At 44.8% G+C, this 27345-nt stretch overlaps 2 protein-coding genes across 2 annotated transcripts in view; one reads left to right on the top strand and one right to left on the bottom strand.

The window, feature by feature from the left end:
- Positions 1–27345, top strand: part of LOC138351918 (protein Asterix-like) — a 159995-nt gene that overhangs the window by 67240 nt on the left and 65410 nt on the right. The window lies entirely within an intron of this gene.
- Positions 13752–27341, bottom strand: LOC138351800 (osteocalcin 2-like). The gene is made up of 3 exons (XM_069303807.1): positions 27307–27341; positions 15851–16051; positions 13752–13917 (listed from the first exon to the last, which is right to left on the bottom strand). The coding sequence occupies exons 1-3, from the start codon at positions 27339–27341 to the stop codon at positions 13752–13754; spliced, it is 402 nt and encodes a 133-aa protein (XP_069159908.1).

Here is a 27345-nt window from a genome sequence, read left to right as displayed (position 1 = left end):
GCGCGCGCAGCGTGTCAAGAGTATATTTAATATTCATCTTCCAGTTTTTCTTCATATTCACGTATTTACTCATGGGGAAAATGACCCGTGAGAACCTTGTGGTCGCTGATGAGGAATTACTTCTTGAATACTCCTTCACCGTTATGGTATTTCCTGAATACTTCTTCATTATAGTTTTTCTTGAATTATAGTTTTTCTGAAATACTTTTTCATTGTCATTGTAGTATTTCTTGAATAATTTTCATTGTCATTGTAGTATTTCTTGAATAATTTTCATTGTCATTATAGTATGTCTTGAATACTTTATCATTGTTATTGTAGTATTTCTTGAATACTTTTTCAAGTAACACACAAGTGTTAGTATTAATTAGTAATTCAAGTAACACACAAGTATTAATTAGTAACACACAAGAATTAATTAGTATTAATTCACAGAAATACAAGTATTTCTTGAATTCTTCAACATTATAGTATTTCTGGAATACATTTTCATCTTTATAGTATTTCTAGCAAGACTGGGAGCATGAATCTAGTAAGAACTGAAACTCAAAACTAATAACGGAAATAACAGCTCTAGTAACAACGGAAGCACTAATGTGGCAGCTTAGAAAACCCAGGCGTTGGTGAAGTGGCACTCAAGAATATAGTATACCTCTGTGTATACTTAAGTATATTCCCCTACTAAGAGTTTCACGACTGATTGTGTCCAGAGATCAGAACTGTGACTTAAAGGGGGAGCATAGTGCCAATCATCTGATTTCATCTGATTGGTGTCGCGCATGGGAACGATATTTTCCCAATTTGGGTAATTGTCAACGGTTCAGTGTGCTAGAGAGAGCTAGTGAGTGTGGGAGGGGAGGGGGGTGATGCAGAGCTTTAGTGAGTATGAGACTTCAATCTTTGCAGCTGAGATGAGCCGGAGAGACATATGTGTGGGGGAGCTTCCCACATTCTCAATGATGAGGGGAGAATGGTTGAGAATGGTGACGTCCTGTTTGTTGAGACTGGTCACTGTAGCCTGGTTCCCATGCTGAGCATCTGGAGCAGACGGGTATGACCCCCTTGTTCGCCTCGCCTGCCGTCACGGCATAGACGGGCACGACCCCCCCTTGTTTACGTCGCCTACCGTCACCTCACAAACTCACAATATCACAACATTAGTTGCACCTGTCCACCTTCCTTACCTAGGCCGGCGAGACCTGTCATTATTAGTGCACTTGGGCAGGCATCGTTGAGTATAAGTTTAAATAACGAGTCTTATATCACTACGTTAATTGCCCGATAAAATCTAGAATATTAACATTTAAGGACTTACAGTACTCTCCACGTCTTTAAAAACGAGGTTAACTACCGTGGCAGACTGAGACGTTTGGGCACGTTTCCTTTCACCTAACACCGCTAATCACCTAACAGTAAATAAGTCGCCGGGGGGGGGGGGTTAGACAGCTGTTGTGGGGTTGCATCTTGGAGAGGGTCAGTCACTGACCTTAAGTGACCTCGAAAAGTCTTAATAAGACTTCTTGACCCCGACAATGGGAACCATGTCTCGACTTTACGAAAGCAGATCCTAACAGCTCACGAGAATGTCGAGAATGTATTCTGTAATTTTTTGTTGAATTATCTGCATGTCTCTTGCAAATTGTGTATACAGTATACCTCGGTCATAAAAGTATTTATGTGTACGTCTGGTACCATACTACTTGTGTAAAGGAGGAAATGTAGATGTTTATCTCTCAGAATGTTTGGTAATATGTTTATTGTTTGTGATGTGTGTCTATGTATGTATTAACACGATGTACTGAACGGGGTGAGAATAGCTTGAGCTACCTCATCCCTTTGTGTGTATTTTACCTCAATAAACTTATTTCAATTTCAATTTCAATGTATTCACCTAATTGTGCTTGCGGGGCTTGAGCTCTGCTCTTTCGGCCCGCCTCCCAACTGTCAATCAATCAACTGTTACTAACTACTAACTATTTTTTTTCACACACACACACTCAGGAAGCAGATCGTAACAGCTTTCTAACTCCCAGGTACCTATTTACTGCTAGATAACAGGGGCATCAGAGTGAAAGAAACTCTGCCCATTTTTGTTTCTCGCCGGCGCCGGGAATCGAACCCGGGCCACAGGATTACGTGTCCAACGTGCTATCCACACAGCCACTGACGCCCCTAAGGGCGTCGGTGGAACTCACAGGGATGTTCTCCAACAATCTAAGCCAGAGGCTGTCGTCCAGCAGGGCACGTCTCTTGGCTCGCGAACGGTCTTGGCTCACGAACGGTCTTGGCTCACGAACGGTCTTGGCTCACGAACGGTCTTGGCTCACGAACGGTCTTGGCTCACGGACGGTCTTGGCTCACGAACGGTCTTGGCTCACGGACGGTCTTGGCTCACGAACGGGCCATATTACAGTAGCTCCCTTTCCTCGTGCCCCTGTAAGTGTACTGGAAACATGGTTTGAAGTCGACCAATATGGCTTTGGACAGTTTGAACTGCTGAAGGGGGCAGCTGGGCTTGTATCTCCAAGCTTGTAGGGGGCTTATGATGCACCAAGAGACAGTGGAATGGTAAGTTTATGAACATTGTATTGAACACCTGTTGACACCGTTATAACCTGTAATGGAACACCTATTGACACTGTTATAACCTGTAATGAAACACCTGTTGACACTGTTATAACCTGTAATGAAACACCTGTTGACACCGTTATAACCTGTAATGAAACACTGTTGACATCGTTGGAACACATGTTGAGACCGTTATAACCTGCAATGGAACACTTGTTGACACCATTATAACCTGTAATGAAACACCGTTGGCACCGTTGGAACACCTGTTGGCACCGTTATAACCTGTAATGAAACACCTGTTGACACCGTTATAACCTGTAATAGAATACCGTTGGCACCGTTATAACCTGTAATGAAACACCTGTTGATACCATTATAACTTGTAATGAAACACCGTTAGCACCGTTAAAACACCTGTTGACACCGTTATAACCTATAATGGAACACCTGTTGACACCGTTATAACCTATAATGGAACACCTGTTGACACCGTTATAACCTGCAATGAAACACCGTTGGCACCATTGGAACACCTGTTGACACCGTTATAACCTGCAATGAAACACCGTTGGCACCATTGGAACACCTGTTGACACCGTTATAACCTGCAATGAAACACCGTTGGCACCGTTGAAACACCTGTTGACACCTTTATAACCTGCAATGAAACACCGTTGGCACCGTTGAAACACCTGTTGACACCTTTATAACCTGCAATGAAACACCGTTGGCACCGTTGGAACACCTGTTGACACCATTATAACCTGTAATAGAACGCCTGTTGGCACCATTATGACCTAAAGAGCCCCCAAAGAATTACAGTATTCCAGTGGAAATAAATGACTGTGTAACGGAATGACGATAAGGTGCTTTCCCGGACTAGCATAACGTATAATATAAGGTCTTATGGACTGCTGGACTGATAACAGCGGAATTACAGAGATGACAGTGGAATGACGTTATTAAGACAAGAGTCAAGAGGGGGAATGATGATAACGAAGCCAACGGAAGAATGACAGAGGACTGATGTTGCGGTTAACAAGAGCGACGGGAGAATGACGGAAGAATGAGAGAGAGAGAGAGAGAGAGAGAGAGAGAGAGAGAGAGAGAGAGAGAGAGAGAGAGAGAGAGAGAGAGAGAGAGAGAGAGAGAGAGAGAGAGAGAGAGAGAGATGTCGACTCTTGATGTTGTCTGCAGTATTGCCAGCTTCTCCTCACGCCTTCGGCCACGGTGGCTTTTATGCTTGGCTACCTCACCACGGGATTGGTTATGGCAACACTGATCTTGCTCACTTACTGACGCGCACATGCACGCACGCACTCGCGCATTCGTGTGCACTCGCGCGCGCATACACACACACACACACACACACACACACACACACACACACACACACACACACACACACACACACACACACACACACACACACACACACACACACACACACACACACACACACACACACACACATCTGTGTGTGTGTGTCCTCTCTCACACACCCGGACACACCTGTCCTTTCACACACCTTTCCACTCACCAATCCTCCCCTACACACCTGTTCACTCACACCTGTTCTCGACCACACACTTGTCAACTCATTCACCCCTTTCACTGAGATCCAGAACAAAGAGCGTAAATAGGTATACTGAATACCAGTAGGAAACGCGAGCCATTGGTCGGTGAAGGGGAGATGTGATGACAGCGGTGAGGGGAACAGTGCCTGGAACGGTGAGAGGAACGGTGAGGGGAATGATGAAGGGAACGGTGAGCTAGGAGTTGGTTGAGGGCATAGTGAGGGGAATAGTTTCTGGTCCAGCCATCATGTACGTGTGCATTGACTGGTGGATCGACCAGTCATCAATGCAGCTTTGCAAGACTGATGTAGCCAGTCATTATGCAAGCGTGCAACACTGAGCAACCTGTTATTGTGAACTGTACGAGGAGGAAGCAGCCATGAAGTAAGTGTCTGAGAATGTGCCATCCACTCATTTAAAACAAAAATGCTCAACCAGTCATGAAAGGACTCAACGCGATCACGAGATTGATTTTCCCCCAAGGCAATAATGAGTTTACATGACTAAATCCCCCAGTCAATAGGGGCTCGTACATGACTGAAGACCTGGACAGAGCATTTGGCAACCTCCGAAAACACGTAGCTCAAGGAATTCAAAGGTTGAGCTACGATATTGACGTCGGTGGGGCGAGGTCTCTTTCCCTTCCTTTCTCCCTACATAGGTCAGACTGGGACTGGAAGGGGCACGACCCAAGGGACACCGTCGTGGAGGGAAGAGTCCGAAGGTTCAACGTCGTGGAGGGAAGAGTCCGAAGGTTCAACGTCGTGGAGGGAAGAGTCCGAAGGTTCAACGTCGTGGAGGGGGCGAGCCTGGAGCTGGGGAGGGAGTCCCAAGGTTCAACGTTCAGCAGGACTAGGCGCTGTTACACACATTACATACCGTTTACCGACAGACACTTCCCCGGGGCGCTGAGGAGGGAGGTGGAAGCCCTCGGACATTTAACTACACTGATGGTAGAGAGATGGAGCAACGGGGCTCTGCTGAGGTACCTAGGATTGAGCTTTATCCAAGGGAGCTCTAGTGACAGGAGACGAAGAGGAAATAGTAAAGGAGTTCTAAAATCCGGCTGAAGTAGCTTAGAGCAGAAGCGTGAGGAGAAAGCTCATAGGGACGATAGGGGTAGAATCAGATGAAGTGAGAGGAGGGATGAAAGGTTGCTGCTGAAAGAGCTCTGTCAAAACGTAGAGCATAGCAATATGGCCGGAAAGGCTCTAGGGTGAGGATCTTGAGGGCAAGCCGGTGGCTGAGCCACTTGCACTCGAAAAAGACTTCGATATAAACAGTTTTAACGATAACAGGTTAGATGAATAGAAACGGTCTCTTTGGGATACAGAGCAGGTATGTTTAGGAGGGCCTCATTGGCCAGTATGAGTTGATAGAGGTTCGTATTGACCCTTCAGGAGATACCAAGGTCTCTACTGTCCGTGTTATGGTTCTTGGGCACTATTTCATTATTCGACACATCTCATCACTCTTAGTTTCACTCAGTGGCTTAAAAAAACAAATATATTTATACGCTCAGTATCTGTAAAGTTGGAGACAGACAGAGACAAATTCACACACACACACACACACATTCAGGCTCTTAATGTAATTGATTTTGTTCACGAATTCAAAATTCAGTTATAAATCTTTAAACTCTGAAAATGATTGTATGACTCAGACCATATTACCTGCACGGAAGACACCCACAGCTGCAGTGCCAGCAAGGGTCTTTGGCACAGGTTCACACGTGTTGTTCACAGCTATCTTGTAGTGGAAGGTATTCACCTAGTTCACCTAGTTGTGCTTGCGGGGGTTGAGCTCTGCTCTTTCGACCCGCCTCTCAACTGTTAATCACCTGTTACTAATTACTATTTTTTTTCTTTTTCCCACACCACACACACACACACACACACACACACACACACACACACACACACACACACACACACACACACACACACACACACACACACACACACACACCAGAAAGCAGCCCGTAACAGCTGACTAACTCCCAGGTACCTATTTACTGCTAGGTAACAGGGACATCAAGGAGAAAGAAACTGCCCATTGTTTCTCGCCGGCGCTGGGAATCGAACCCGGGACCACAGGATCACGCGTCCAGCGTACTGTCCAGTTAGCCACCGGCCCCCTACGGTGATCAGCAGAAGGTGTTCACGGCCTTACTGATCCCCCCCCCCCCTCACGGGAAAATAACAGATGATGGTGAATGACAAGGGTGGTGATGGTGGTGATGATGGTGAGGTACTTACCTTATCTGTGAATACCTAACAGTGACCACGGAATAGTACGATCTAGCTCCATCCCCCCCCCCCCATCCCGCCTGCCAGGGCATCTGGGCTGGTAAGTACACACCCACCTGGAAGACCGAATATGAAAAAACGTCTTTCACTTCATTTTCTGTACCATGCGTCCAAATGACGCGGCTACCGTCAACTCTTTGGACGTAACCAATCACAACACCGTCCTTCTAATAGAGCGTCGCATTACGACGTACACTCTACCTAAAGGCCAAGAATCGTCGTCGTACTAGAAAATGGTAGCGGCTCGCGAAATTGACATACTGGTTCCGTTTTCTGTTTTGGGTCCTCTGGTTGGTTAGGATAAGTGCATTTTAGTACGACAGTTTAATGACGTTGGGAGACGTTAGGAGGACGGGCTGGGTGGTGAGCATGGTTTATCTTGAGATGATTTCGGGGCTTTTTAGTGTCTCCGCGGCCCGGTCCTCGACCAGGCCTCCACCTCCAGGAAGCAGCCCGTGACAGCTGACTAACACCCAGGTACCTATTTTACTGCTAGGTAACAGGGGCATAGGGTGAAAGAAACTCTGCCCATTGTTTCTCGCCGGCGCCTGGGATCGAACCCAGGACCACAGGATCACAAGTCCGCTCGGCCGACCGGCTCCCTTGGTGATGATAGTGATGGTGGTATTAGTGATGGTGAAAGTTGGCCCAAGTCAGGAGGCGATGGCTACGAAAGGTAAAATAACAACATACAAAATAAAAAAAAAGACAACAAGAACACGAACAACAGAACAAGTCCGGAATATGAAAAAAAGTCCGGAACAAAAGAACAAGTCCCACGCAGCTGGAGTATGGGAGACGGGCCTCCCACGCAGCTGGAGTATGGGAGACGGGCCTCCCACGCAGCTGGAGTATGGGAGACGGGCCTCCCACGCAGCTGGAGTATGGGAGACGGGCCTCCCACGCAGCTGGAGTATGGGAGACGGGTCTCCCACGCAGCTGGAGTATGGGAGACGGGCCTCCCACGCAGCTGGAGTATGGGAGACGGCCCTCCCACGCAACTGGAGTATGGGAGACGGCCCTCCCACGCAGCTGGAGTATGGGAGACGGGCCTCCCACGCAGCTGGAGTATGGGAGACGGGCCTCCCACGCAGCTGGAGTATGGGAGACGGGCCTCCCACGCAGCTGGAGTATGGGAGACGGGCCTCCCACGCAGCTGGAGTATGGGAGACGGGTCTCCCACGCAGCTGGAGTATGGGAGACGGGCCTCCCACGCAGCTGGAGTATGGGAGACGGCCCTCCCACGCAACTGGAGTATGGGAGACGGCCCTCCCACGCAGCTGGAGTATGGGAGACGGGCCTCCCACGCAGCTGGAGTATGGGAGACGGGCCTCCCACGCAGCTGGAGTATGGGAGACGGGCCTCCCACGCAGCTGGAGTATGGGAGACGGGCCTCCCACGCAGCTGGAGTATGGGAGACGGGCCTCCCACGCAGCTGGAGTATGGGAGACGGCCCTCCCACGCAGCTGGAGTATGGGAGACGGGCCTCCAACACAGCTGGAGTATGGGAGACGGGCCTCTCCCACCCCACCAGCACGCACCAACAACTCACCAGGGTGTCGCTACCCACAAATCAATTGGCCTAAGTGGACGTGAGGGACGTTTACAGGATCCGGATTTCCCGCCGCAGCTCAGACAGGGTCTGACACCTTTCGATCCGGATTGGATTTTTGTTTTTGTTTCAATTCGTTTATGATCCGCTACACTTTGGATTTCACAATTTGTTGCATTTATCGTTTCTGTATCCCAATTATATGCCAATATTTGGGGTGAATATACCTTTAGAACCTGTTTTTTTCTCATTTTTATGCATTTTTTCCTTTAAAAGTCACGCTCCAAAGAATTGTTTTTATCAACTTCTTATATCTCTCTCTTACTCTCTCTCTCTCTCTCTCTCTCTCTCTCTCTCTCTCTCTCTCTCTCTCTCTCTCTCTCTCTCTCTCTCTCTCTCTCTCTCTCTCTCTCTCTCTCTCTCTCTCTCTCTCTCTCTTTCTCTCTCTCTCTTTCTCTCTCTCTCTCTCTCTCGCTCTCTCTCTCTCTCTCTCTCTCTCTCTCTCTCTCTCTCTCTCTCTCTCTCTCTCTCTCTCTCTCTCTCTCTCTCTCTCTCTCTCTCTCTCTCCTTCTCTTTCATTTGTTTCCTCCTGAAAATTACATATCTGATTGCATGTAATTCAGGATGAGAGTTTAGGGAGGTCTCGGCACGACTCGTGTGCAGGGTTCGAGCACCTCCGACTACAGGGTTCATCACCACCTGCATCTCCCCCTCCTTCCTCCATCACCCTTACTGATATCTTTCATACATATACACGTAAGGACTTACAATATATATATATATATATATATATATATATATATATATATATATATATATATATATATATATTTATATATATAGGGAGAGGATTGGAGTTCTGGTTGGTTAAATACCCCAGAATTCCTACCTCTCTAATGGCTTTGAAGTATAGTGTAGTGGATACAGCATGCAACTGCCACCTTGTTGGCCAGTGTTCGAGTCCCCTGGTGGGTTGAGTGTCTAAAAAGTTATAAACTTCAGCTACTGGAATAGGGTAGTCTGTGCATTAAGCATTTGGCACTGAGTTTTCCCATATAACAGGAACCGATGAAAGAGCATCCGAGGTCCCACACTATCTCATTGCCTGGGAGAGGATTGGAGTTCTGGTTGGTTAAATACCCCAGAATTCCTACCTCTCTAATGGCTTTGTAGTATAGTGTAGTGGATACAGCATGCAACTGCCACCTTGTTGGCCAGTGTTCGAGTCCCCTGGTGGGTTGAGTGTCTAAAAAGTTATATATATATATATATATATATATATATATATATATATATATATATATATATATATATATGTATATATATATATATATATATATATATATATATATATATATATATATATATATATATATATATATATATATTTATATATATAATATATAAATAATATAGCGTCCCCGCGGCCCGGTCGTCGACCAGGCCTCCTGGTTGCTATACTGGCCAACCAGGCTAGGTTAGGTTAGTTCCCAATATGTGTGTGTGTTGGACTAACACTGCAGCGACTAGTAGACGAGGTGAAGAGCTTCTCACTTGTTGCCAATCATTCCTAGTTCCTCCAGAGAACAATTTCCGTGAGTTTGGAGGACTCCCAAGGTCTCTGACCCTCGAGGACCCTAACCCTCGAGGTCCCTGACCCTCGAAGACCTTGAACCTCGAGGGGATGTGAGTGTATGAGTGACAGAGATGTATGTAACTGACATGACAGAAGAAACATAAGCTGGGATTCAGTACATTAGACACCCGACGGTTAGAAAGGCGGGGTCCAAGAGCTTACAGCTCGACCCCCAAGCAGACACAAGTAGTAAATACACACAACACGTCTGCTAGTGGTTGAGCAGACATATCCAGAACATAATTTATATCATGTTTTCCTCTGTGTCAAATTGTATTTCTGGAAATCAGTTTTTCAGAAGACTGGGAAGGTCGCAGAGTCTTAGAGAGGCTACACTCTCGTCTTTATCTTTCCCTCCAGTAATACTTCGTTTTAATTTCATATACAATAACTACGATAATTATAATAAGATAATCATTTGCTGATAATGATAATTGTGATTTAAACAAAGTAATTGCTTCAAAATAAACACACATTCTCCGGCAATCACCGGAGAATTCTCATAAATAATCGCCGCTAGAATGATTCAGCGGCGATTAATTATGGCCTCATGCATGTAAATCTAAACAGATACCGCTCTCAGCGTCGCATTAATCACTTAATTAATTATCCAGAGCCAAAGGTTAATGTTCAGGCATTTCGTCTTGCTAATGACCCCCCTGGAGCAATTATCCAGCAAGTGGCAGGATGCTTTGTCATTACTTCCCATCCTGTTACTGTCAGAGGCCGTCAGTTTAACACCTGGGAGATAGATTCGGCCTGATAGGCCAATTTAAACACTACCGTTGTCAAACAACTAAAATTACATAACTGACGCAGGAATACATCGGTACTTTATTGGTACAAGTGGTAACAAATACAAATTTATTGGAACAAATACTTGTTTTATTTATACTTTTTTATTTATATTTATTTATACAACAATACTTGTTGAAGATTTATTGGTCTTCTGACTGGCTATCTTCCCCGGCTCCTCAAGTATTGATGTTATTCTCTGATTATTTATATAGCGTTAGCAAGACTATTTCTCCCACGGATCACGGGGACGGTGTTAGGTGTTGTCACATTGTCCGGTATAGATCTTTGAGTAGAGTGTGTACGTCTGATAACATACTACTTGTGAAGGAGGAAATGTATATGTTTATCCCTCAGAATGTTTGGTAATATGTTTATTTGTGATGTGTGTCTATGTATATATTAACACGTTGTACTGAACGGGGTGAGAATAGCTTGAGCTACCTCATCCCTTTGTGTGTATTTTACCTCAATAAACTTATTTCAATTTCAATTTCAATTTGAGTAGAGGGGGTGTAGGGGGGTGGAGTGTTCCGACATTTATTTATTTATTTATTTATTTATTTATTTATTTATTTATTTATTTATTTATTTATGTATTTATTTATTTATTTATGTATTTATTTATTTATGGTGGACTTGAGTATCTGAGGTTAGGAGAGGTACAGCCACAAGGCTTAATAATAATAATTTATTTTCAAGCAGGTACAGTGAGTTGGTGAAATTACATTAGAGTTATTATTATTATTAACATCTTTATTGACAAAATTAATTACAATTTTGCCTAATCTGAGAATTTTGATAGTCTTATTAAAGTGAGGATAATGCTAGTATTCACTGTCACGCAGGACAGAGGGTCATACATAAGACAATAGGTCTAAACTGTAGGCTGAAGCACATATATATCATGGTTACAATCAATGTTTTAATGTATGGATATGTGAAAACAACTTTCTACTGTGCAGAGTGATATTTTTACATTCTTGCAAAGCCACTAACAAGCATAGCGTTTCAGGCAGGTCCTTAGTCTAACATATCAGGTAAGATGAAAAGGTACATTGTAGCAAGGTTTTATATCAACCATATAAATTGATAGAGGTGATTACACTGGTACTTGATTAGTACTTGAAGTACTTGATTAGTCTTAAGTACTAATATTTAGTTTTGCTTAGTTTGTTTTCACTGTGTCTAAGGAAGAAATAGGGGCACGCGGCCCCTATGCCCCCCTGTGCCGCCGTGTTTTCTATATCAACAACAACAATACGTGTTGTGTGACACAGTAAGGTGCTCTTTGATCTTAGGAAGTGATTGGGCACTTTCGAGAGCAACTCGTACGTAATTAGCTGTCAAGTGTGTAAAGTGCACTTCATTTATAAACAGGGAGGACGCCTGCTACTTGGAATAGGTTTGTTTCCTGTGTTTAAAGTAAATGTTGAGCCAGTCGCGACTAAGAGGCCTGAGCCTCATGAGAGGAATCACATATCCACCTTTACAGACTCTTTACTCTCAACAGACTCAGATCAGATAGACAGACAGACTCTTTACAGACTCAGATCAGCCTTTACTCTCTGGTGTGGTCGGAGAGTTCAAAGTTGTGTGTCTGGTAAGTTCAAGTTAAAAGCGAGCTGGAAATAGGACATTTTCTTATCATAATTTATATATAAAGTTGCGCATCGGAATGGCTTCAACAACTTTCTCATTTAGTCCGTTAAACCTATTTATGACTCTGAGGCTGAAAAGGTTATTTCTGACATCCCTGTGGCTCATCTGCGTTTCCAGTTATGTCTTCTCGTTCTACTGTTTTTCAATTAGAACATCGTCAATCCCCCTTAGTATCTTGTATGTCGTCAATCATGTCTATCGTATTCCTTCTTTCATTCAGTATAATGAGGTCCCGTTCCATCAGTCTTTCTTTACAGCTCGGTTCCCTTAGCTCAAGAACCAGACTTGTTTGCGTGTACTCACCTAGTTGTACTTACGGGGGTTGAGCTCCGGCATTGTCCCACCTCTCTACTGTCGATCATCAGGTGTTCAGGTTCCTGAGCCTATTGGGATCTGTCATATTTACGTTTGAAACTGTGTATGGAGTCAGCCTCCACCACATCACTACCTAATGCATTCCATTTATTGATTAATTTGACACTGAAAAAGTTCTTTCTAATGTCTCTGTGGCTAATTTGGGTACTCAGTTTCCACCTGTGTCCCTTAGTTACACGGTACCACCCGTGTTAAATAATCTGCCTTTATCTAACATGCCAATTCTCCTGAGAATTTTGTATGTGGTAATCATGTCCCCCCCGTAACTCTGCTGACTTCCAGCAACGTGAGGCGCAGCACACGCAGCCTTTCCTCGTAATTCATGCCTCCTAGTTCGTGAACTAGTCTAGTGGCATACCTCTGAACTGTCCCCAACTTTGACTTATGCTTCTTGGGGGGGGGGTTATCTTGAGATGATTGGGGGGGCGGGGTTATCTTGAGATGATTGGGGGGGGGGAGAGGATTTATTGAATTTACTATGTAAGTCTGCATTAACGATCTGCTAGCTCTTGGACCCCTCCTTTCTAGCCATCAGTTAGAAATACTGACTAACTCACAGGGCCCTATTTACTGCTAGGTAAACAGAGAGATGAGATGAAAAAACTTCCCATTTGATTGTCTCGGCCTGGAATGGAACCCGGGTCCGTAGACTATGAACCCCGGACGCTGTATGTGTGTGTGTGTGTGCACTAGTTTATTTGATCACCTCCTACTCAGTGGGAATCACAAATACGTGACCGCTGTCTACTACATTTTAAACAGTTTCTGCATTATGGATTCCGTCCGCCAGGAGTCGGGGCTACGGACCCACGTCCTGGGGAAGTGAGGGTCGCACGAAGCCTGCACAACATTCACAAAAAATACTGCACATGAAAATTCTGGAGTGGCTCGCCCGAGTTACTGTAAAAAGCAGAAGCTGTCTGGAATGTATCTATTGTATTCCAGTCTTTTTCATGCGCTGTAGAGGGCCCCTAAGCCCTTTATTCATCATATTCTTATTGATTTTCCCCGCCATGAGATTTTAGGGGTTCATACCTAGTCAATATTCGTAAAGGGAAACTTTATTGAGTGTGTAGTGAAGCGAGATGTCAGGGGGCCAGGCATGTGGGGGGGGGGGGCCGGGGCCACGCGCGCTGGGGGCCCTCCGGTGTATTCCGTGTTTTATATCACATTGTCACACACCACCACTTACGTGGTCGGGGATTTTTAACATTATTTAATTTTACTGGTTATGTTTATGAGGCTTGCAATATATCTTGGGTAACTGGGAACAATTAAGTGACTCCGTCCCTGTTGCTGTTGTTGCTGCTGATGTTGTTGTTGTTCCTGCTGCTGCGTTGTTCCTGCTGCTGACTTGTTGCTGCTGCTGTTGCTTCTGCTGCTTCTGTTTCACCTGTTGCTGATGCATTGCTGCCGCTGCGGCTGTTACTGCCGATGGTGCTGCAGCAGAATTGTTGCTTCTGCTGTTATTGCTTCTGCTGTTGTTGCTGCTGCTAATGTTGTTGCTCCTGCTGTTGCTACTGCTGCAGTTCTATTCTGTTGTTGCTGCTGGTGAAGCCTGAGTCTACCAGTGTTGGTCAGGTCACGATCAGTGGGTTGCGGAAATTCGCTTCTGACGTGCGCCATTATGTAGGGTAAAATGATTATCATTCCACCAGCTCTACCTAACCACCCCCCCCCCCCACCCCCTTCCCAGTCCACTCCACCCCAGTCCTGTCCATTCTATGCCACTCCGGTCTACTCAAGTGTAATCCACTCTTCTCCAGTCTGGTGTATTTCCGTCTACTTCTTCCTGTGTGACGACGTCTGCGGAAGCGTCTGCCTTCATCGCCATGGGGTATTACATGAAGCAAGAGCAGCTTTTGAGCGTCGCAGTTTATCGAACGAATATCTAACAGTCAACCGACCTGTATCTACGCCTTCTGGACGGCCTCCATCCCTAGGAGGCCTACGTACCGGAAGACCTCCACCCCGGGAAGTCTCCACCCCGGAAGACCTCCACCGCGGGAAGCCTCCACCCCGGAAGACCTCCACCTCGTAAGACCTCCACCCCGGAAGACCTCCACCCCGGGAAGCCTCCTTTTAGAGGAAGAGCGACAGGTCCCACTTAGAGAATCTTCCTAAGCACTGAAAAATATCATTGAAGTGTTGAGCGACATTTGTATATCAAAGATTCTGGCGCGCTGGCCCGGCGGCTCTCTTCAAGGGCGGGAAAAGTCGCCATATATAGCAGTGAAGACGACGGAGGTGGCGGGAAATGAGTGATCGCTAGCATATAAATAAATAGGGAGGAAGGTAGAGGATAAAAAACGTCAAGAGATGGAAAGAAACCGGGAATAATATTGAAAGGGGAAACTTAATTAGGGGAAGAGCAATGTGGAGGCTATGACGGAGCAAACCACTGAGGTTTGTTGGTGAGTGGCTGACATTTCCTGACCAAGTACTGGTGTCGACCGGAGGAAACAAAGTGCGATACGCTATTACTTGTTTAAACACAAAACAAGAAGCATGAGCTGTGATGTTTATGGTTTCTTTCAGAAATATAAAAGAAGTGCTCTAATGTTTAGGGGTTTCTTTAAGAAATATAAATCAAGCAAGTGCAAAGACACAAAATACCTCCATCAAACCAGCGTGGAACTAGATAACAAATATTTTAAGAATGACCCAAAAATGAAATGAGTCAATTTAAATATAAAACCAGAGCCTCAATTATGATAATACTTAGCAATAATAATAATAATTATAACTATAGTAATATATGAATAATATTCAACAAATGAGACAGGTTGTTAATTATGAGGAATAATTAAGCACAGGAGAGGAGTTGTTTGTTTGTTTGTGGGATGAATAATTGCATGTAGAATCTTGCTGTTGTATTTTGCTGTTTATCTGTCCTTAATTCTTTTACTTAATACATTTTCTTAGATTTAAAATACGTGTTTTTTTTATTTATTTTTTTTTTATTTTCTACATCCAGGAAGCGACCACTGAGACGTGAATAGAACTTGAATAGAACTTGCTTCAAAAGTCCACCCAACTAACGGACCATAATATGAGTTAATTAAATCGTTACTCACTTCCCCCTTCCCAAACCCCCCTCCTCCCCTCCCCTCCTCCCTTCCACTCCCCCATCCTCTTCTGTTCCTTCGTACTACCCCTGTCTTTCCATCTTATCCCCCATCCCTCCCTCCCTCCCTATCCCTCCCGGCACTATACTCCCCTTTCCCACAACTCTTCCCTGTCCCCCCCCCCCCCACCCCCCATCCCTTCCCGTCTCATGTGAATGGCGGGAAAGATGTTGGTGTGGTGGGGGGGGGGGCGTACTACTGTTATGACTCTTGTGGCGGACTTGTTGATGTTGCTGACGACTGACTTGCTGATGTTGCTGACGGCGGACTTGCTGATGTTGCTGACGGCGGACTTGCTGACGACTGACTTGCTGATGTTGCTGACGGCGGACTTGCTGACGACTGACTTGCTGATGTTGCTGACGGCGGACTTGCTGATGATGCTGACGGCGGACTTGCTGATGATGCTGACGGCGGACTTGCTGATGATGCTGACGGCGGACTTGCTGATGGTAATCAAGCACCCTAACAGGTGGTAATTAGGCACCCTAACAGATGGTAATCAGGCACCCTAACAGATGGTAATCAGACACCCTAACAGATGGTAACCAGGCACCCTAACAGATGGTAATCAGACTCCCTAACAGATGGTAACCAGGCACCCTAATAGATGGTAACCAGGCACCCTAACAGATGGTAACCAGGCACCCTAACAGATGGTAACCAGGCACCCTAACAGATGGTAACCAGGCACCCTAACAGATGGTAACCAGGCACCCTAACAGATGGTAACCAGGCACCCTAACAGATGGTAACCAGGCACCCTAACATATGGTAACCAGGCACCCTAACAGATGGTAACCAGGCACCCTAACAATATCTAAAGAAGCACATCAACAAACTGGAAAAGGTGCAAAGACATGCTACTAAGTGGCTCCCAGAACTGAAGGGCAAGAGCTACGAGGAGAGGTTAGAGGCATTAAATATGCCAAAACTAGAAGACAGAAGAAAAAGAGGTGATATGATCACTACATACAAAACAGTAACAGGAATTGATAAAATCGATAGGGAAGATTTCCTGAGACCTGGAACTTCAAGAACAAGAGGTCATAGATTTAAACTAGCTAAACACAGATGCCGAAGAAATATAAGAAAATTCACTTTCGCAAACAGAGTGGTAGACGGTTGGAACAAGTTAGGTGAGAAGGTGGTGGAGGCCAAGACCGTCAGTAGTTTCAAAGCGGTTTTACAGAAGGATGAGTTCTATTTTCCAATATGTTACCATTGTAACATATTGGAAAATAGAGAAAGAAAGATGACAAAGAGTGCTGGGAAGACGGGACACCACGAGCGTAGCTCTCACCCTGTAACTACACTTAGGTAATTACTGAGGCCCACCCAGAAATTGGCGTTTCATTACATTCAATGCTTTTTTTTTACCTAAATAACCCACCTCTGGAACATCACGCTTAGGGTATCCTGTAGCAGCATAGGCCTTGGCAACTTGGAGCCAAAGATCACTGGTTTGATGACTCAAGTTCTGACTGACATGGGCTTCGAGAACATCAGGATAGACTTGCAACAGTGTTCTCGATTCATCTAATGACCACAGCTGTTGACTCGCTTCTGCTAAATAAATTTACATTCATTAACAACAATGCAAAAGTTCTCAAGGGCAGCATCTACTCAAGGGCAGCAGATTTACTCGAGGGCAATAGATCTACTCGAGGGCAATAGATCTACTCGAGGGCAATAGATCTACTCGAGGGCAGTAGATCTGATCATGTTGTTACTTTTGGCAACCTCATATATCACTTAAATATTGTATGTAATAACGATAATTCCCCTTTACTAAACCAATGGTCACCATTCTTCATAACTCATTCTTCCTGTCTTGTAAGTAAATAAACAAACAAAACAATGACTTTCAGTCTTGTTTCATCCACAACAGATAATCAGAGCACCGCATGACTGTGTGTAGTGTTCTGACAGCTGAGTGGACAGCGCTTCGGATTCATATTCCTGAAGTTCCGGGTTCGATCCCCAGTGGAGGCGGAAACAAATGAGCAGTTTCTTTCACCCTGTTGCTCCCTGTTACCTAGCAGTAAACAGGTACCTGGGAGTTAGACAGCTGCTACCGGCTGCTTCCGGGGGGTATGTAACAAAAAGGAGGCCTGGTCGAGGACCGGGCCGCGGGGACGCTAAGCCCAGAAATCATCTCAAGAAGAAGGCGCCACATCTCAAGATGTGACGCTCTGTGGACCGAGCACCTGGGCTATAGTGTGTTCTGTCATGTGCTTATGCATCAGCCATGTGGTGTTCCTATTGGCCGTTTACACATATGAATTTTAATGTTTTATAGAACATGATGTGTCGTGTTGTTTCTTGACATAAAGAACGTAATGTTCCGTGTTGCTCGTGACAGAGAATGTGATGATCTCTTGTCATGAACAGAGATCATCACATCAGTTACGAACAACATGGCCCATTACGTTCTTTTTATGATGTGATGATCATGAAGAACTTAATGGTCCATGTTGTTCATGGTAAACAGAACGGGATTTTTCCTGTCGTTTGGGTTCGATGGTTCATAGTGTTAGTTTATTTGTTAGTAGGATACAAAAAGCAAATGTGTTGACCAGACCACACACTAGAAGGTGAAGGGACGACGACGCTTCGGTCCGTCCTGGACTCAATTCGACTTGAGAATGGTCCAGGACGGACCGAAACGTCGTCGTCCCTTCACCTTCTAGTGTGTGATTTGGTCAACATTCTTCAGCCACGTTATTGTGACTCATCGCCTGCAAAAAGCAATGGTTCCTATTGCTCGTGAGCTGCAGAACGTGGTGGTTCCTCAAGCTCGTTTAATTTGGCAGACAGTAGAAGGGAAGGTGTTGGGGCAGAGCGAGCAAAGGTGACCTGAAGCAACGGGATATCTCGATAAAATGTACCGAAAGAGAAACCTGTAGGGACGGTACGGGAAGGTGTGACCTGGAAAAATGACACGTAAGAAGTGACCTGGAGGGACGTGATGGATCGAGTCCGGAAAGGTCCAGGCGAAGTGGGTGATACTGGTTCAGAGTTTGGGGCTGGAATGAATGGATTACAACAGCCAGGGCGAATAGGGACTGGCGTGCGGAACAGGCAAGCGGAGAGGCAACAAGACGAGATAGAGAAGTACGGATTGAAAGAGAACGGGAAGAGCCAGGGGGTACTTGAGGGTGAGAGAGAGAGGGACCGGATCCCTGCTTTCCTGGGAGGCAAGAGGTTGCTATCATTATGATAACGGGGCGGAGGACGCTGCCCGTCGGGTCGCCAGGCAAGGTCGGTCACGGAGCGCGCGCGCGCACCCTTGTTTTGACTGCAAACACGATTTTCTTGCTTGGTAGAGCGACGTCCGTGGGAACCTTCCTGTTTACACCGCGGCCAGGGCCGTCGTCATCACTACAATTTCAAGCAGATTTATTGGATTAAAGAACGACTCATCAATACAATTTGGCGTGCAGTCCACTGGGATTGTGTTGACGTATCAGTGAGCGCAAGTATAGTTCTTGGCCGCCGGAATACAGGGTCCCGCGGCTGCAATTCTGGGTTTAGAAGCAGAGTTCTTCATTCCTGGAGGGTTGCTCGCGTCTGGACACGTCGGCGTCAACCCGATACCGTGGTTTACCAAAGGAAAATAACAGGAGACGGTGTCAGCCTGTTAGGTGTGGAAAAACTCCACGAACTCAGTCTTTGAACTCTTTTTACAACGATATTTTTTTGGTCGGTCTGTTACCAAGAGGACACAATAATTGTTGGAAATTTATGTGAGAGCCGCCGCGAAGGCGAAAATTGTGGTGAGGCTTTTTAGGTGATATTTTTGACTAACGAACGTTTTTAATGGTTCAAGGCGAGTGATTACATTTATAATATTTATCTGTTCAACGCCATAATGGCGTTAAACAGAAAATGGTTGTTTTGTTGATGTATTGGCTTGACGAAAACATTTTTATGAAATATTACGATAATATCGTTGATTTTACGTATACTATGATGAAAATACAATAACACGTACAACTGCTAAGGGATCCTGGTTATAAATTTTATTTATATTTACAAGAGTTCTTACATTCTTGTACAGCCACTAGCAAGCCTAGCGTTTCGGGCAAGTCTCGCGCGAGGCCAGACTTGCCCAAGGGGCATTTCGGCCGCGGGCAAAATCATTTTGTTTTTAATGTCCTTATTATTATTATTATTATTATTATTTATTTAAAACAACAGACCAAGAAAATATATTTTTGCATATAGGAGAACTCTTTAAATACAACTTGCCACACCACATAAACTAACAGGATACACTCACACTAACTAAAATACACTACCAAGGTTAAAACTAACCGTATACACTAACAGAATACACTTACACCATAGCCTAACAACGTACACTCATCACTAACAGGCTATACACTTACTGCATACACTAACGAGATACACTCACCACATACTCCAACAGGATACACTCATCACATGTATTAACAGGAAATACACACCACAACGGTTGATGCCTGCGCGGACTCCTCCGTTGAGTCACTGTTTGCTGGTTCATACAATAAGAAATAAAACAATTATTATTATTATTATTCTGTTATTATTATCATTGAGAAATTCCACAGGAGCCGTGATGTGGATTCGAACTTATGCTCTGGATATGTTGTTGTTTTAGATTCAGTTACCCGGAATAAAAAAATTCATGTAGCACGGGATATAGTGAACCCGTAACTCTCAGGATATTATTACTATTAGTAGTAGGAGCAGTAGAAGTTGTATTATTTAAGACAGGTGAAGACAGGTTTCCTGGGAATAGTCAGCATGAGCCGTTGTTTCCTCTGAGAGCTTCCGGTTGGTCTGTGTGGGTGAGATTCACCTAGTTGTATTCACCTAGTTGTATTCACCTAGTTGTATTCACCTAGTTGTATTCACCTAGTTGTATTCACCTAGTTGTATTCACCTAGTTGTATTCACCTAGTTGTATTCACCTAGTTGTATTCACCTAGTTGTATTCACCTAGTTGTGCTTGCGGGGGTTGAGCTCTGCTCTATCGTCTCGCCTCTCAACTGTCAATCAATCAACTGTTACTAACTACTATTTTTATTTTTTTACACACACACACACACACACACACACACACACACACACAACCTAAGTTACTACACAGTCATATAAGAAGAAAAATGTCGGTGAACGACCAAGTGACAAGACTAAGGAAGACAGAGGGGGCATATACTGAAAGTGACAAGGAAATCTGCGAGGCACTGAATGCCAGTTTCCATGGAGTGTTCACTACCGAGCCTGAGCAGCTCCCATTGTTGGAAGGGGTTACCCTAGATGAAAGACTATCAGATATAGAGGTGACAGCAGAGGAGGTAATGAAACAGTTGACAACTCTAGATGCAACTAAAGCAGTTGGACCAGACAAAGTATCACCGTGGATACTAAAAGAAGCAGCACAGGCCCTCAGCGTGCCTCTGGCAATGATCTTTAATGAGTCACTTATGTCAGGAGAATTGCCCAGTTGCTGGAAGAAGGCAAATGTCGTGCCGATCTTCAAGAAAGGAGATAGGGAGGAGGCACTTAACTACAGACCTGTATCACTGACAAGCATCCCCTGTAAAATACTGGAAAGAATAATTAGGCTACGACTGGTTGCACACCTGGAGAACATTAGGTTTGTGAACAAACATCAACATGGGTTCTGGACAGGGAAATCGTGCCTAACAAACCTTCTGGAATTCTATGATAAAATAACGAGGATAAGACAGGACAGAGATGGTTGGGCAGACTGCATATTTCTGGACTGCCAAAAAGCCTTTGATACAGTACCGCACATGAGACTGCTGTTCAAGCTCGAGAGGCAGGCGGGGGTGGGGGGAAAGGTCCTAGAATGGATAAGGAACTACCTAACAGGAAGGAGCCAAAGAGTTACGGTAAGGGGCGAGAAGTCGGACTGGCGAACAGTAACAAGTGGAGTACCACAAGGATCGGTGCTGGGACCAATTCTATTTCTTGTGTATGTTAACGACATGTTTACAGGCGTAGAGTCCTACATGTCGATGTTTGCGGATGATGCAAAGTTGATGAGAAGAGTTGTGACAGATGAGGATTGCAGGATCCTCCAAGAGGACCTGAACAGATTGCAGAGATGGTCAGAGAAATGGCTACTAGAATTCAACACGAGCAAATGTAAAGTTATGGAAATGGGACTAGGAGATAGGAGACCAAAGGGACAGTACACAATGAAGGGGAACAGCCTACCTGTAACGACGCGTGAAAGAGACCTGGGGGTGGACGTAACACCTAATCTATCTCCTGAGGCACATATTAATAGGATAACGACAGCAGCGTACTCTACACTGGCAAAAGTTAGAACATCATTCAGAAACCTAAGTAAGGAGGCATTTAGGGCGCTTTACACTGCCTACGTAAGGCCAGTCTTAGAGTATGCCGCCTCATCATGGAGTCCCCATCTGAAGAAGCATATAATGAAACTGGAAAAGGTTCAGAGGTTTGCAACGAGACTCGTCCCAGAGCTACGAGGGATGGGGTATGAAGAGCGCCTGAGGGAACTGTGCCTTACGACACTAGAAAGAAGAAGGGAGAGGGGGGACATGATAGGAACGTATAAGATACTCAGAGGAATTGACAGAGTGGACATAGACGAAATGTTCACACGGAATAGTAACAGAACGAGAGGACATGGATGGAAGCTTGAAACTCAGATGAGTCACAGAGATGTAAGGAAGTTTTCTTTTAGCGTGAGAGTAGTGGGGAAATGGAATGCACTTCAGGAACAGGTTGTGGAAGCAAATACTATTCATAATTTTAAAACCAGGTATGATAGGGAAATGGGACAGGAGTCATTGCTGTAAACAACCGATGCTCGAAAGGCGGGATCCAAGAGTCAATGCTCGATCCTGCAAGCACATATAGGTGAGTACATATAGGTGAGTACACACACACACACACACACACACACACACACACACACACACACACACCATAACAGCAGCCCGTAACAGCTGTCTAACTCCCAAGTACCTGTTTACTGCTAGGTAACAGGGGTGTCAGGGTGAAAGAATCTTTGCCCATTTTTGTTTCTATCACCGGGGATCGAATCCGGACCCAAGGATAACGAGTCCAGAGCGCTGTCCACTCAACTATCAGGCCCCTGTGCGTGGTGGTGGTGTGTGTGTGTGGCGGTGGTGTACTCACCTATTTGTGCTTACAGGGGGTTGAGCTTTGGCTCTTTGGTCCCGCCTCTCAACTGGTGTACAGGTTCCTGGGCCAACTGGGCTCTATCATATCTACATTTAAAACTGTGTATGGAGTCAGCCTCCACCACATCACTGCCTAATGCATTCCATCTGTTAACTACTCTGACACTGAAAAAGTTCTTTCTAACGTCCCTGTGGCTCTTGTGGGTGCTCAGTTTCCACCTGTGTCCCCTTGTTCACGTACTATCAGTGTTGAATAGTTAATCCTTGTCTACCCGGTCGATTTCCCTGAGGATTTTGTAGGTAGTGATCATGTCTCCCCTTACTCTTCTGTCTTCCAGTGTCGTAAGGTGCTTTTCCCTCAGCCTTTCCTCGTAATTCATGCCTCTTAGTTCTGGGACTTACCTAGTGGCATACCTTTGAACTTTTTCCAGCTTCGTCTTGTGCTTGACAAGGTACGGGCTCCATGCTGGGGCCGCATACTCCAGGATTGGTCTTACATATGTGGTGTACAAGATTCTGAATGATTCCTTACACAGGTTCCTGAACGCTGTTCTGATGTTAGCCAGCCTCGCATATGCCGCAGACGTTATTCTTTTTATGTGGGCTTCAGGAGACAGGTTTGGTGTGATATCAACTCCTAGATCTTTCTCTCTGTCCGTTTCATTAAGTACGTCATCTCCTATTCTGTATCCTGTGTCTGCCCTCCTGTTTCCATCGCCTAGTTTCATTACTTTGCATTTACTCGGGTTGAACTTTAACAGCCATTTGTTGGACCATTCACTCAGTCTGTCTAGGTCATCTTGTAGCCTCCTACTATCATCCTCTGTTTCAGTCCTCCTCATAATTTTTGCATCGTCGGCAAACATTGAGAGAAAAGAGTCTATACCCTCTGGGAGATCATTTACATATATCAAAAACAGTATAGGTCCAAGGACTGACCCCTGCGGGACTCCACTCGTAACGTCTCGCCAATCTGAGACCTCACCCCTCACATTGACTCGTTGTCTACTGTTGCTTAGGTACTCCTTTATCCAGTGGAGTACCTTCCCTTTCACTCCAGCCTGCATCCTCCAGCTTTTTCACTAGCCTCTTGTGTGGTACTGTATCAAAGGCTTTCAGGCAATCCAAAAATATGCAGTCTGCCCACCCTTCTCTTTCTTGCCTGATTTTTGTTGCCTGGTCGTATAATTCAACTAATCCTGTGAGGCAGGACTTGCCATCCCTGAACCCATGTTGATGCTATGTACGTCCGAGGTAACATTGTATGACAAAGTAGTCGCTGCGAAGAGAGTTATGAACACCTGAAGAAATTAGACGTAGCAAAATCAGTAGCTCCAGACTTAACATTACCATGGATGTTGAAGGAGGTTGCTGAACCCCCTTATCACCACCATGGAAACTTTTCAATAAAACACTTGAAACTGGAAACCTCCCAGAATAATAAAAAAAATACAAACGTAGTCCTATTATTTTAAAAAATGGGACAAACAGGATATCATTGATAAGCATTAATTGTAAAGTGATGGAAAAATTAATCAGGTTGAGAGTAATTGAACAACCAGTGGTAATTCAGTGTGTGGTGGTGATGATATTGTATGAGGATGATGGTGACAATGTCTGGTAGTGGTAGTAGTGTGTGTGGCGATGGTGACAGCGTATGGTGGTAGTGGTGGTAACACTGAGATTGTGGTGATGCTTAAATTACAGTGTGTGATGGTGAAAGTGAACAATCATGGCTGCTAGACGTGTAATTGTCCGTATGGCACTCATCTGGGCCTCTTAACCTGCGCCTCTCATGAGTAGGGAACACGTTGTTTAGGTGCTGTCTTGCGGTGATACAGTGCCAGTGTCCAGTTGTGGGCAGTGTCCAGTTGTGGGCAGTGTCCAGTTGTGGGCAGTGTCCAGTTATGGGCAGTGTCTAGTTGTGGGCAATTCCAGTTGTGGGCAGTGTCCCGCTGTGGGCAGTGTCCCGCTGCGGGCAGTGTCCCGCTGCGGGCAGTGTCCCGCTGCGGGCAGTGTCCCGCTGCGGGCAGTGTCCCACTGCGGGCAGTGTCCCGCTGTGGGCAGTGTCCCGCTGCGGGCAGTGTCCAGCTGTTGGTGATACTGTGGGCAGTGTCCAGCTGTTGGTAGCACTGCGGGCAGTGTCCAGCTGTTGGTAGTACTGTGGGCAGTGTCCAGCTGTTGGTAGTACTGTGGACAGTGTCCAGCTGTTGGTAGCACTGCGGGCAGTGTCCAGCTGTTGGTAGTACTGTGGACAGTGTCCAGCTGTTGGTAGTACTGTGGACAGTGTCCAGCTGTTGATAGTACTGTGGGCAGTGTCCAGCTGTTGGTAGTACTGTGGGCAGTGTCCAGCTGTTGGTAGCACTGTGGGCAGTGTCCAGCTGTTGGTAGTACTGTGGGCAGTGTCCAGCTGTTGGTAGCACTGTGGGCAGTGTCCAGCTGTTGGTAGTACTGGGGGCAGTGTCCAGTGTCACGTGTGCCGTCCATTTTTCTCCCACTGGTAAGAATCATTATCATTCCTAAATACACTTACGATGATTCCATGCTTAGTTTTCTTGTATAGTATCTGCGAAAGTGGGAACATCACACTCCGTTTTCTATCATAACGGACGGCGGACGCCGTTGCTCAACCCGTCCTCGACTCAAGTCCAGCGGTCTGGACCGTTTTCGATATTTCCGATATTTTGAAAACTGCAGGGGGGGTTCGGGTAAAATTTGACCCTTCGCCGTTTTCAGTAATTGGCATATTTTCGGTATAAAAAGTCGTAATTTGAAACTGAAAATAGGTCCAGAGAGCCAGAATTCGGCTCAAAAATGACGCTCAGGAGTCAAATTTCCGACATTTCAGATATTTGGAAAACTGCAGGGGGATTTGGGTAAAATTTGACCCTTCGCCGTTTTCAGTAATTAGCATATTTTCGGTATAAAAAGTCGTAATTTGAAACTGAAAATAGGTGCAGAGAGTCAGAATTTGGCTCAAAAATGACTCTCAGGAGTCAAATTTCCAACATTTCAGATATTTTGAAAACTGCAGGGGGTTTGGGTAAAATTTGATCCATCGCCGTTTTCAGTAATTGACATATTTTCGGTATAAAAAGTCGTAATTTGAAACTGAAAATGGGTGCAGAGAGTCAGCATTCGGCTCCAAAATGACGCACAGGAGTCAAATTTCTGAGTTTACAGATATTTTGAAAATTACAGGGGGGTTTGGGTAAAATTTGACCCATCGCCGTTTTCAGTAATTACCATATTTCCAGTATAACAAGGCGTAATTTTAAACTCTAAATATGTGCAGTGAGCCAGAATTCTGCTAAAAAATAACGCTCATGAGTCAGATTTCCGATATTTCCTATATTTTGAAAACTGTAGAGGGGTTTGGGTAAAATTTGACCCATCGTCGTTTTCACTAATTTATCATATTTTCGGTATAGTAAGTCGTAATTTGCAACTCCAAATATATGCAGTGAGGCAGAATTCGACTCATAAATAACGCTCATGGCCCACCTTCAACAAGAGATGGCTGATAAGTCGATTCAGAAAGTTACAGGAAGTGGAACTCTTACACTGCAACCAGCTCATTAGGTAAAGGTTGGTTGGGAATTTGGCATTCCTACATCTCTATGGAAAATTACTCTGAAGGACTTTGTGATCAGAGTTGCAACCAATACCTCATTAGAGGTGAAATACATACGACTGATAGTTCATCTCAACACTGTTAAGGTATCTGCAATCCTCTTGAACACCACTCTGCTTTCTGTGAGCCATAACTCGCTCTTAACCAGTAGATATATATATATTTGCCATACAGCATTTAATTTTGGCTAGAATATCATTTTTAGTATATTATAGTGTTGTTTTTAAATTCCTGGTTTCCTGCATCTCCAACAACTGAAAATGAGGAATTAAGGGCCAATTTTAAACACTAGCGATAGTCTGACCAGAAAGTAAGGTTGAATGAAAATTTTCAAGAATGAAATTACCAAACTCTGACGACTCATGCACATTTGAAAGCAATGACTACTGCTAAAGTTTCTACCTAAAGCATGTTATCAATGCAAAAAGTTCATGAATATTGCCAGACACAAAGAATTATATATAAAGGATATACTTGCCTACGAGTTGATTCCAAGAAACGAACTGATCATTTGGTGATGCTCCTACAAGATTAGTTAAGTATACACTTGTTCGTGAACTTGAAGCAAAACATACTGCATAGAAATGCAACACATGGCATCTCTGGAGAATTATGACAAAGTTATTTCAAATGTTAAGCAGTGTAATTTGTTTCTATTATGCTTGAGTTATATATGGTCTTTGATATTTACATGGAACTGTCTATTAGGAATTCTGACCAACTAACTTCTCAGAGCTTCAGACACTGGAAGTACTGTACAGTATAGAAATGTTTCTGCATGGGCTCTAAGCTGCTACTTGGCTTACTATAGTGTTGAGCTGACACACTGATTCCAATGTACCAATTCCGGTTCAGAGAGACAAGTTCTTACCATAAAACAAAGCCAACTTGCTCATTAACTAGCATGTTT

Source organism: Procambarus clarkii, chromosome 51 (genome assembly GCF_040958095.1).
Source record: "Procambarus clarkii isolate CNS0578487 chromosome 51, FALCON_Pclarkii_2.0, whole genome shotgun sequence".
NCBI classification, from domain to species: Eukaryota; Metazoa; Arthropoda; class Malacostraca; order Decapoda; family Cambaridae; genus Procambarus; species Procambarus clarkii.
This window is presented reverse-complemented; position numbering and strand designations above follow the sequence as displayed.